The following is a 13,054-nucleotide window of genomic DNA, read 5'->3' as shown; positions in this document are numbered from 1 at the left end:
TGCTCAGAGCCCCATCCAACCTGGCCTTGAACACACCCAAGAATGAGGCATCCATTACTCGAGGCAACCTTTTCCAATACCTTACCATCCTCACAGTAAAGAATTTCTTCCTTATACCTAGTCTAAACTTACCCTCTTTTTGCTTAAAGCTGCTACTCCGTGTCCTGTCACTACGTGCCCTTGTAAAAAGTCCCTTTCCTTCATTCTTAGAGGTTACCTTCAGGTGGTGGCAAGTTGCAATTAGGTCTTTTCCAAATGAACAATACCAATTCTCTCAGCCTTTCCTCGTAGGAGAGGTGCTCCATCCTATCCATCTAATAATTTTCGTGGCCCTCCTTTGGACTCACTCCAGCAGGTCCATGTACTTCCTGTGCTGGGCCCCCAGAGCTGGATGCAGCACTGCAGGTGGGGTGTCACCAGGGAGGAGCAGAGGGACAGAATCCCCTCCCTCACCCTGCTGGCCACACTGCTTTTGAGACAGCCCAGGATACCACTGGCTCTCTGGGATCCAAGCGCACGTTGCTGGGTCGGGTCCAGCCTCTCATCCACCAGAACCTCCAGGTCCTTCCAGGCATGGCTGCTCTCGATCTGTGCATTCCCAGCCTGTGTTGTTACCAGGGATTGTCTGGACCCAGGTGCAGCACCCTGCACTTGGCCTTGTTAAACCACATGAGATTTGCACAGGCCCACTTGAGCTTATAAGATGGCTTATAATCATGAAATTATGAAGTTGAGTTCAACAGTCAGGGAATTCAATATACTACACTGTATGTAGCAAATCTTACTATATCTAAGTTTTCCAGTTTGTATCAAATAATGTGGACCTTGGCACTCCTGACCTAAATAAGGATTTCGTGCATAGTCAAAGAGCAATAAACAAACCACCATTAGGGAACACTAGTTATTATTATTACAATTTAGAAAAAGAAAAAGCAGAAGGTATTTGAACAATGAACAAAATTGTAATGGGCTTTGAGGGACAAAGTGTAGTCCCAAACTGATGAATGAGGATTTGGCCATTACAACTACAATAGCTGTCATAGATCAGGCTTGCCTTTTCGGATCAAATTACAAAGCTCTTAAGTGCTACCAGTGAATATCTGGAGCTCTTATGAAGCATATGTGTCTCCTAAATTTATCTGTGGAGAAAGAGGAACATTTTGCTTTGTTAGCACTGCCACGTAGTGTGAAATCTGTCTCTCAGAAGAAAAATAAAAGCTAATAATGAGCTGCAATGTATTAAAATGGGCACTGGTTCTTTTGAAGTGCTGCCTAGATCCATGCTAGCAGTTTGAAGCCTTTGTAACAATCCATAACAGGGCCAAAAAGTGCACTACCAAACTTGCAGGGTAGTATTGAAGAGAATAATAGAAAAAAAAGATCCCTTGAAATGTGTGCCCACCTGTCCTTCAAGCTCTAAGGGAGCCTCAAACTGTGAAAACTACATTTTAAAACCTCTGATGATGAAAGGCATCTGGTGGTGTATGCTTATTCTCAGGGATATCACTTCTTTTCCAGCTCCTCTAACTAGGTAGGTCCCCACCTCAGTTTGGAATAAGCTTTGCTGCTGATGCTTTCTACTGTGTGCACACAGCCTCCATTTCCCATTGTCACCAGTTAGCACTTGTTCTTTTGCTGTGTGGCTGCCTCCAGCCAGGCTCTCACTACCAACTCCTGCATCCTCAATAGGAGATCCAGGCCAGACAGTGTGTCCCAGCATGCTGGCTCTCACCTTCAGCGTGGGGAGCAATGCTTTGGATAAACTTACCTGTCAATCAATCATCTCTTCCACAGTGACCATGTTTCCTAGAACACTGTTCATCTGTCCCTGGTTTCTCCATGTGGATCCCATGCAAAACTCCCCACAGTGCTCAGCTGTAGCACTGGCAGTGACATAAAAAGTTCATTTCACATTCTTTAGAGAGAAGGGTTGGTTCTATTTATACACCCTACTAAGGGCAGTAGATTGATAACTCTGACTCATTGCTGGCTTGTGGGTTGTCACAGCTACTGGAACTTTTCCTGAAGTTTCTAGTACTATTTTATCATTCTCTGACTTGCAATTGGTGTTACCAGAGAAATTAGTGCTTACGTTTTCTGAATTGTATCCTGCTTTTTTCAGGGATTTGTGAAGTTCTGAATTTCAACCTAGTCTTTCCCATCTTAATGTTGCCTGCATATTTAATAAGCATATTCTATTCTGTAATCCAGTCCATTGATGAAAATACTGAATAATTTTAGATCTGGGACAAATTTCTTTGTGGAGTGCTTCAGAGATCCAGGGATGTGATTTGTAAAATGTTTTCCATTTTTTCCTTGTATTTTCATAGTTGATGAGATGGTGAGTGCCATCTGTGTCATCAGATGTGCAGGCTTTGTTATGAAAGACCGTACAATTATGGCTACATTTATAGGCTATATAAGGCTAAGTCTGTAAGACTACAGCTGAGACTGTAGCTATAATGATTTAAAAAACCTTGACTACAACATCATCACTTTGAGGAGTTATCTGAAGGCCTATCACTATCCCGTCAGTAAAACCAGTATTGAAACTATCTTTTCTTCAGGAATGTGGCATTTTTATTTATTAGTTTCTGTGCTAAATAGGTGTGTGTAGGAAAAATTTAGAAGAGCTTCCAATGATCCCAAAACCTGTAAACTGGGGAGACAATTTCTATGGTGTGTTCTAAGTTAAATTTATTTTTGTAAGAACATTCAGAAAAATTATTATAGCAGAGGCTTTTCTGAGAAGCTGCAATGCTGAGAAAGATTTTGCAGAAGCCCCTTTCACTAAATAAAATGTAATAGAAATTAAAAGCAGTGCAGGCTTGGATTGTATGTGCAAACATCTGCTATTGAGAGGCAGCTATCAGAAAACGGTACCAGCCAGAGCAAATGGGGACACTAAAGGAAATGCAAATAAGTCTACTACCTGGTAAAGTCCTGGATCAGGGAACGGATTAATTTCCTGCAATATATTCTTAAAATACAATAATAGTAAATATTACTGGGTTTAATCCCAGGCACTTGTTAGTATAAGAATGATCTTGACAGCATATTTGAAAGACTACCCAGAATCACCTTAGTATTTCTCATCCTGAAGCTTAGTAGAATGCATGATATTGATAACCATCCTCCAGCATAAACCTGAAGCAGGTGCTTCATTATTCAAAATTCAAAATTAAGGCTCTCATCCTGTGGTAGCTAAATTTTCAGTGACTTCAGGCAAATAATGGCCTTGGCTTCAATAGTTTGTTTTCACATTCTGAACATGAGTTCACTGTCTTGACTAAACTTGTTCGTATAAATTTGTGATGTCAGTATATAGAAGTGCAACCATGTGGGAATCTGATCAGAGCTGATCTGCTTTGCTCAGAAGTAAAACTTTATCTGTGTCAGTAAGTCACTTTTCCTTCAGTGCAGAACACAGTCAGGTGGTTTTAATGCTATGAGACAGCAAATAAAGTGGAATCATGTGCTTAGTTCAAATTAGTATCTACCCTCCAGCTGACTCTGTCAGTCTTGCTGCCTCAATGAAATGCTGGAGGAAATGCTACTTTGTGGCTACAGAGATAATCAGTGCGCTTTTAAAGCATGCTTTGTTTTGGTTTTGCTTTTAAACAAAGAACCATTTATTTATCTGCTAATAAATATTTATCTACTGATCACTCTAACATCATCTATTAACCCGATAAGAAAAAAAAAGACCAATGTTCTTTTATGGGAGCCATATGGATAACCCTTTGTAGAGGCTTGTTGAGTACTTCAGGATACACTTGCTGAGCAATAACCAAGAATCAGACATAATTTATGATCTGCAGTGATTACAGTTCCTGAACTCCCCATGTGCTGCCATGTACCACACAATTCTCACTTTCTGAGTCCAAAAGTCAAAGTCTAGTGTGCCCTGTGTTGAGAAATAAAATTATTTTGGCATCAACTCTGGTACCTTCAGTTTCCAACTTTCCTGGAAATGAGAGGCCAAAGATATCCTCTCTCCTGTAAGGCCATCGTCAGTGTACATTGATTATGCAAATCATAAAATCAATAAGGTTGGAAATGAGCTCCAGTAGCCAGTCCAGTCTTTGACTAAACACCACCACGCCAACTAAACCATAGCACTAAGTGCCACATCCAGTTGTTTCTTGAAAACTTCCAGAGATGATGACTCCACCACCTCCCTGGGCAGCCCATTCCAATGCTTAACTGCCCTTTGAGTGAAAAAATTCTTCCAGATACCCATCCTGAACCTTCCCTGGTGCAACTTGAGGTCATTTCCTTTCATCCTGTCACTGATTGCCTGGAAGTAATCCAGGCACCCGGCTAAAATGTCTTTTCAGGTTGTTGTAGAGAGTGATGCATTTAATGTCCCACATTAAACCATTTGACAATGTTTTCTGAGGAGTATTTCCTAGGTCACTGAATCCTGGCCCTACTGAGAAAATGTATGTAAAATTCCTCTTACAAATTGACTGTGCTCTGTGTTATAAATAATTAAGCTCAGCTGAACAAGATCCTTTTTCAAATCTTGTTAAGCTGAATCCTAAATTAATTTATAAAAAGTTTATATCTAGTAGTTCTGCACTAATGTCATCCTTTGCATTCCATAGTTGTCCATTTTTTGTTCCATAGCACTGTTTTCCTTAACTTACCGACAGAGAGTTGTTAACCCTTTTCAGCCCCGTTTCTAGCCTAAACAGACCTGTCTTTGGTAGGATCTTCCTGTGAGACTCTTTCTTCTCCCTGCCACCCTGATTCTTCTTTGCACTTCTTCCAGACTGAACTCTCGTTGAATATGAATAGGAGAATTGTGTGCAATATTCCAATTTCCATTCACCTCCTGTATGCAAGAGGTGAGTAACCTCAGGGGATCTGAGGGATGCTGGTTTGAAACAGACAGAGCCTAGATTTCCAGTTAGTTATAAACTATAACAACCTTTATTGTTGGCTGTAAACTGCCACTGAAAGAAGTTCTACCAAGAAATAAAAAGATAATATCTTGTGTATAACAATACCGCGTGTCCCATAAGAGTGTGAGCATCGCAGAGCATTTTTCTTTTGTTAATCAGTCTTTTGGTGAAGGCTGCTTTGCTTGTCCTGCGTTTAGTAGAGCTGCTCTTTCTCTCTCTTGCCAAGTTCCACCGGCACCAGTTTCTCCCTGCGCTGGCTCACCCCGCACAAAGGCGTCCTCACGTATTTCCTGCAGAAGCACAAAACCCCGCACACGTTGGCCGCTGCGGGCAGAGCGCTCTCCCCGCGGCACACGCCGGACGCTGAGGGCGGGGCTGGGGCCCAGCAGGACGGCAGAACGCACCCCGGAGCGCCACCCCAGCGCCCGGGATGCCCCGGGATGCCCCGGGATGCCCCAGGAGGTTCCGGGATGCCCCGAGACGCTCCGGGATGTCACGGGATGCGCCGGGATGCCCCGAGATGCTCCAGGATGCCCCGGGATGCTCCGGGATGTCCCGAGATGCCCCGAGACACTCCGGGATGCTCCGAGATGCTCCAGGATGCTTTGGGATGCCCCGAGATGCCCCAGGATGCCCCAGGAGGTTCCGGGATGCCCCGGGAGGCTCCGGGATGCTCCGGGATGCTCCGGGATGCCCCGGGATGCTCCCCCGAGATGCTCCGGGATGCCCCGAGATGCCCCGGGATGCCCCAGGATGCCCCAGGAGGTTCCGGGATGCCCCGGGAGGCGCCGGGATGCTCCGGGATGCCCCGGGATGCTCCCCCGAGATGCTCCGGGATGCCCCGAGATGCCCCGGGATGCTCCGGCGGCTGCCGGCGCTTCCCCGCCTGCCCGCGCGGGGGCGGCCCCGCCGCACGCTCCGCCCGGAGCGCCCGCGCACCGCCGGTCCCGGTGCCGGCTCCGGCTCCGGCTCCGGCTCCGGCTCCGGCTCCGGCTCCGGCTCCGGCTCCGGCTCCGGCTCCGGCTCCGGCTCCGGCTCCGGCAGGGAGGGATGCCTTTCTCTAAGAGGAGGGGAAGGGATAGCCCGAGGGCCAGCGGCAGCACAGTGGTTAGTCCGTAAAATAATTAGTCCATAAACAAGCTTCTTCAAGCCTGTCTGACTGGCAAATATTCTCCTATAATCTAAAAAATAGTAATAGAGGATGGTACTAAGATGGTCACACATTAATTACTTTTACCGACAACACAAAGTATCTAGGCTCGTAGGTTAGTTTAGGTCGAAAAAGGCCTCTAAAATTATCGTCCAGCTGTTAGCCTAACACTGCTATCCTCACCATGAGACCATGTCCCCAAGTACCAGATCTAGCTAGTTTTTAAACATCTCCAGGGGTGGTGATTCCACCACTTAACAAGGAAGCCCCTTCCAACACCTTACCACCCTTTCAGTAAAGAAGTTTTTTGTAATATCCAATCTAAGCCTCCCCTGATGCAATTTGAGACCATTGCTTCTTGTCCTGTCACCTGTTGCTTGGGAGAAGAGACTGACCCTCACCTGTCATAGCACTTAGTAAAGACACTAGAAAAACTCATCTACAACAGCTATCAAAATTCAGATGGAGCCTTGAAGTGACACCCAGGACAAGTCAATTTGAAATACAGGATCTCTCCTTCCCATTTTCTGCATGCAACCCAAAACACACAGTCCTAAATGCAAGATCAGAGTCGCCCTCCCATCCAGGAATGCCAGACAGCAAAAGTGCTGAGAAGCCAGGCTTGGCTGCAGGTGCTCCTCAAGGGGGTGCTCAGAAACCACCTTGCCTTTAGGATCGGTCCTTCAGCACCAACAAAATGTTTGGTTGGCTACTGAAATCAACACGTGCAAGCTCAAGCCTTGAGAAAACTGGAATTTTCCCACATAGTTTCTTTTTTTTCAACACGTGGCGTTGAAAGCCTTTGTCTCTCTGGCACTTGAGAGGTGTAGTCACACGCTTGGTACTTACTGTTTAGCTAGTTCCATGGATATTTGCTCCAAAGAGCATCCTTTTGTCTCTGGTATAAACATGATAACAAAAGCCAGTGATGCTAGACTCATTATTGTGTAAATGAAGCACACCCAGGACAAGCCAACGAGCTCTACAAAGGAAGAAAACATGGGAGTTTTTTAGTCTTCAAATATCACAATTTTTCTTCCTGTTGCTGTATTTTATAGGATACAGCCCCTAATGCACAGAAGAAGTTAGAAAGAAGCTAGGCTGCTATTCTTAGCTCACATATATTGGAAAAAGAAGAGTGGCTTTGCTTTTTCTAATACTCCTTATGAAAGAAAATTAATGAGTTCGTATTGGCCCACTTGGCATGAACCTATTGGTTTATTTTATTAGCAATCAGTTTGCATGAAGAGAGTGAGTAGCCATTGTTACTGGTTTGTGGGAAGGCAGTGGGGATCATGAGTGCCTTGAATTTTTGCCTGTGTCTGGTTTTAGTGCACATTCTTTCTTGGAGCAAATCCAAGCATTTTTCACACTATTACAGTTGTCTCCAGCTAATCCTCTCCACCTGTCAGTGCCCAGCATTTCCACTGCAAGTCATGGGTGCTGTGCCAGAAAGTGATCCAAGAGTGAACTCCTAATGGGGCCATCCAAGGACTAGTGTTTTTCTGAGCCTACAGTCCAGAGGCAGGCAGATCCTCGGGCCAAGGGATGCACTCTGCAGCCCCTGGAAAGTAAAGTGTATACAAACCCCACTGTCTGCTGCAGCCCCCTTAGCCCTTTTCCCTGCTAAAATAAACCTGGACAGTTGAGACATTTGTCACTTGTGTGATGAGCTGAAGATTGCAGCTGAAGCTTCTAATCCAGCTGGTACCTCTGCATCAGCACCTAAGTGCAGGTGCTGCTGGTCACTGCGACCTCCATGCATATTCATTTGACAAAAGAATTCCCAATCCTGCCTTTCCGCCGTAGACGAGGAATGGATATTTTCTTGTACTTACACTTTCATGAATCCAGATTAGACCCAGTTAAGACAAGGGAGTTACTGTGGCTTTGCAGTCTTTGAAACTGAGACCAGGATAATAGCGAGATGTACATTAACAAGTAACCCTGCATGACAAGAGGGGACCTCCTGGTGAAACAGCTGACACTGAGCGCCTGGGGTCTGCACTAGGTGGTTTTGGGGACATTTCGTTAGGAATAACTCAAGTCTGGTCCAAGGACAAGCAAGTGTTGGCAGTCAGACTGCCTACAATATACATTTTCTCATTTGGTTTTGTCCAAAAGCTTGTGCAGTTCAGGAACACAGTTCTGTGATGCAAACTGATGGGCAGTGAGTGAGAGTAACTGGATGGTGTCCTTTTGAAGAAGACCCTTGATACAACTGAAGTGAAAGTGGGAGCACAGTGAACTTTTTTATATTTTTCATAGTCATATTTTTCCTAGTTTTAATCAAGATAGTACTCAGGATGGAGGATATGTTTTTTTCTTTCTCTCTCTTTTTTTTTTTTTTGAAAGAAGAAAACACTCATTTTAGTAACGGATCACACTCATTTTCAAATCTGTCTCCAAAAATATATAACAAGGTGAAAACATCTTTGACTTTTTGTGATATCATTGTTTGCCTCTAGTGGGGAGTAATGTAGACTTAAGGAAAAGCTGAAATTTCTGCTCTCTTATATATTTTGATTTCCAGCACATATTTTCCTCACAATAAGACTGAAAACTAAAATTTGCAAAGCCTCATATTATATAGAATTAGAAAAATAAATTTGTTAATCAACAAATTTCAGCATTTAACCTTCCCCTTTGATTATAATCATATTAAAAGTCATTTCCAGTAGTTTGTTTTCTCACATTAAAATGTGAAAGACTTTTACCTCACAAAGACATCTTTTTCTAAAGAAAATTTTCTGAAAGCCAAGACATTCCTGTGAAAAGGAATTAATTAAATGGGATAGGGTTTAAAAATTTCTGATCAGAAAAGCTGTGGTCTGATCTAGAACAGAACTTGCATTGATTTCAGAAGATGCAGGACTTAATCCTAAACATTATGTATTTCCAGCCTACCAAGGCAATTTTTTTTTTTAAGACTTGAGTTTCACAGCCAGTGGAGTTGATGTGCAAGTTGGTCTGACAACCAGTACTGGGAGGCTGAAGTTACTGGCACAAAGATGGGGTGAGAATGGAGAAGTTACACTGACACCTAAACAGAGATCTTGTCTCCCAGGCTTTCACAGCTGCAATTTTAGCAATGCTTTTGTATAAGAGAGACTTATTTTGCCCACTAGGAGAATATCAGCTTGGAAGGACATGGAGAAATCTTACCAGTTACAGTCAAAAACGTCAAGGAGATGAGGAGATTTATACCCCAGTTCATGCTAGATGTCAAAGCCATGGCCCGTCCTCTGATCCCACCAGGGAAAATTTCACTCAGGACCAACCAGGACACTGAAACACAAGCAAAAAAATGTTTCTTTGGAAGGATGGCTCTCCTTGCTGTGAATCTAGGTAGTCCATGGATTCAGGTAGGCCACCTGAAAGAATAAGTTGATTTTCAGGGGGTTTGGTTTGTGAGAGCTCACGCTCTGCAGACAGCATGTGCAGCAATCAGCATCACCTCAGGTCACCATCCCTTCATCCCTGCCCAGTGGGTGCCTGAGCCAGTGACAGGTGGCACTGGACTGGGGAGGTGAGCTCTGACTGCACATCTGGGTATGAAAGCGAGTTCTGGCTGAATAACTCTCAAGTGACATAACACTAATGGAAGTGGGGCAGCAAACCAAAGCAATCTTCAGCCTCAGAGGGGCACTGTGTGTTTATGCCACATTATAAATCAACCTGCCACACTGAAGTATGCTTGCTATTCCAGCTCTCTGCTCCACATAAATGAGATTGCTGAGGTATAAATGAAGAGAGAAGGACTGATTTTTGACTCCTTCATATCACACCACACCACAGGTGATCTAAATGCTGGTGCTGCTAGCTCACAAAAGCAAATTCAGACATGAAGAGCTGGCTGTGTAATCACCTTGATAGCAAGAGCAAAAAAAATTTTAAAATAAGAAGACATGGTTTTGTACCATTCCTGACTATCAGAAAACAAATGAACAAAAACCCAACCACAAACAAATCCAAATCCCAGCCAAAAATCTGCTCCACCGTCCCCTTTTGTTGGCAAGCAAGAAGCATTAGGAGAGGTTGTGGGTTTGCAGATGACTGGCACAAGAACAGTGAGGTACACTTAAATGAGCTGTGTCTTCAGACCCTTGGACATAGCCATTATAAATTGCTCATCTGTGCTGTTATTTCTGCAAAATGACAGATGGGAGTTTACCCAGAACACTTGCACTGCACAGTCTAAAAGATACATTTTAAAAATACGCTCCTGTATGTCCAAGTGTGTTTCACACTGTACTATCCCTTTGGACGCTCATAGAATTCCTGTGTGACAGCACTAGTAAAGGTAGGAAAAAAAAGGTGTTTCAGGAGGAAACTGAAAGGGACTAGCTGAAATGGAAAAAGCCCCTGAGTTTAGAGTCAACAGAGCAGATTTGAGCAAATACTAGATTTCTTTGTACCACAGATTTTTATTTTTTTTTGTGGACTTGGCCCAGATTTTTATATTTTTAAAGAAAAATTTAAAAAGCTTCAGTCCCACCATGGGAATGACCCAGAAGGATGACAATTTTATTACAGAGAATCAAGACCACACTTCATAATGGCCTAACACTGTTGGGCATAGTCAAATATCCATAACACAGCCGCCACGTCAAACAGCAGCCATAGAGAGGCTTTTGTTTCTTTTCTTTTTTTTTTTTTTTTTAATGACTTGGATCACATCAAGGTTTAACACTTGCTGCTGACAAGGCAAACGTTGCTGTAAAGAAGCACCCTCGGCACGTTCTGTGGAGCAAAGAAGAAGTGAGCTGACTTCTCAAGCTGGTGTTTCTCCCTGCCAAGCCAGCTAGCCCTGCACCTGAGCACATCCACGGGGATGTCATCATTGTATTTTGCACCCTCCTCAGCACCAGGGCTATTGAAACTATTATTGTTAGTTACAACACTTCAGGACCTGAAAAGCAAAGCAAAGCAGCAAGTAAGCAAGAGGCAAAGGAGCCCTCCTGGGGCGTGCATGCTCAGCCCCTGCAGTTCACCTCCACAGCATGGCCTGCCAGCCAGCACACAAGCCCGCCTGCAAAACTTGCTACACATCAAAAATGGACAAAAGGGATATTTACCATCACATTAAAATTAAAGATTTAAAGAATCCACACCTACTTCCTGCTGGGCATAAACCAACCCCCAGGAACAAAGCAGTGTTCTGGGCACTGGAGGATGGCTCATGCTGCACCTAAAACGTGTGGCACTGCAGCCACTCCAACTCCAATACCATGCAGTTTTCCAACGACAGACTGGCCCTTTCAGCCTAACTGATAATTTGTCTGGAGATTTGAATTGTGTTGTTTTCCTGTTAAGAAACCAAAATACTCGAAGATCTGCATCAGCTGTAATAGTGGTTAGCTGCTTTTATTGCAACCACTTATTTAGTTTAGATAGGTGCCACCAAAACACCAGGACTGTTCTTCATGCCTGCTAGTGGTAGCTACAGCCGCTGGCATGGCCCTGACCTCTGCTTAGCTGGCAAGGAATGGATAGGCTCATTCCCCAGGGGAGAAAGAGCAGTTGTAGAAATCTGACACTCCAGTCTGTTTACTCTTTTCCCCAAGCTGAAGCAGCAATAACCATCGATTCTTTGCTTTTAGCACCTCTCTGGGATTGTGTTTACTATTTGTACCTTTGCCAAAAAGCAGCAGCTGCTGTAGGTATGGCAGGGATGTGGCTTGCTCTGGGGAAGCCAGCAGCTAGGTTCAGGCTCCCATTCATAATGACTGCTGCTACCTTCTGGGCTGTGCTCACAACCCTGCAGCAATTTAACCTCCACTCTCCCGAGGTCACTGCCAAGCTACCCGTGTGCTCTGCCTTCACCAGCCTAAGCAGTGGCATTCTTCAGGGGAAATCGGCCTGTCCTTGAAAAGAAGATCCAAATACCACCCTCTATCCCCCACCCCTCCATCTGCTGTGTAATCCAGCAGCATTTCCAAAGGATGCTGTGATAGTGACCACACTGCACACGCTCTATAGGTTTCGATGTCTGCTCCGGCCACCCCTGGCTGGTATTAGTGGAATGGACAGGAAAAGAGCGGGTGATGCCCAGGTCAGATGGAGGTAAGAGATGAGGCTAAGGGCTGGACAGCATGATTCTCTGAGCTCAATTCAGCAACTGCAGAATTTGTTGCTGCAGGCAGTAACTCACCTTTGCTGACCCGCAGTGTGTTGTGTGTTGACAGCAGTTAAGAAAAATTGTGCAGTTTAATGGTCCTTTATTATGGTACAACATAGAGAAAAGAACACACACTGCAAATGCAGACAGAAATACTGCATTGGATCAGAAAGCTTAACTGTTTCATTAAATATCACAGAAACTAGATGGCCTGATATGCCTTGCCCAAGTGGAAAGAGCAGAGTACTCAGATATAATAAACAGCCCCATGACCAGGATGGTGACATCCACCTCTAAACAAAGCCACAGGGGCTGTACAAGCAGGAAACAGAATAGTAATGGAAGATTTCAGCTAGTCCCATTAAGACTGAATAAAATGCATAATTGAGCACAGTGCTGGGAGTACATTATACATACCAGAGATGATGGTTCCTTTTAGCACTTTGTTGGATATTTAATGAGAGAAAAACAGGCAAATCGTGCTTCAGTGCTGAGTCTGGGTAATTCAAGATGCAACCATAACCAAGATGCTCTGTTACACTGCTTCTAACATTTAAAATTCAATATTCTTGTAGAAAGAGAAAAGCCAAGAGCCTACCACATTTTGTTTTGAAAGCGGAACAATATTAACATAAGCCTGCTTTCTATAAAGATCAAGGTAAGTGGTGCTCCAGAGAATGTTTAAACGACAGGGTTGAAGGCTTAAAATATACAGACAAGCAGATAAATTAGAATTAGCTCAGCACAGATAAACTGCTGAAGGAAGAAAACTGTTAGAAATAGGAATATGCCTTTAGAAAAGGTGTACTTGTGCCCAGACAAAGAAAAGTATCTTTCACAAGATACTTCCAATATGAAAAATATTGGTCAGTT

General features: G+C 44.0%; 1 protein-coding gene across 2 annotated transcripts in view; it reads right to left on the bottom strand.

The window, feature by feature from the left end:
- Positions 1 to 4,915: 4,915 nt before the first annotated feature.
- Positions 4,916 to 13,054, bottom strand: part of SLC2A12 (solute carrier family 2 member 12) — a 30,696-nt gene continuing 22,557 nt past the window's right edge. The window contains exons 3-5 of one of the 2 annotated variants that reach the window (XM_014874255.2): positions 9,226 to 9,348; positions 6,910 to 7,042; positions 4,916 to 5,200 (exon numbers count right to left, since the gene is read on the bottom strand). In XM_014874255.2, coding sequence (XP_014729741.2) covers positions 5,104 to 5,200; positions 6,910 to 7,042; positions 9,226 to 9,348 — 353 coding nt within the window. In that variant the 3' untranslated portion in view covers positions 4,916 to 5,103. The remainder of the gene's footprint in view (positions 5,201 to 6,909; positions 7,043 to 9,225; positions 9,349 to 13,054) is intronic. The other variant, XM_088161759.1, reaches the window with a different exon arrangement.

The sequence above is a fragment of the Sturnus vulgaris genome, chromosome 3 (genome assembly GCF_052056855.1).
Source record: "Sturnus vulgaris isolate bStuVul1 chromosome 3, bStuVul1.hap1, whole genome shotgun sequence".
NCBI classification, from domain to species: domain Eukaryota; kingdom Metazoa; phylum Chordata; class Aves; order Passeriformes; family Sturnidae; genus Sturnus; species Sturnus vulgaris.
This window is presented reverse-complemented; position numbering and strand designations above follow the sequence as displayed.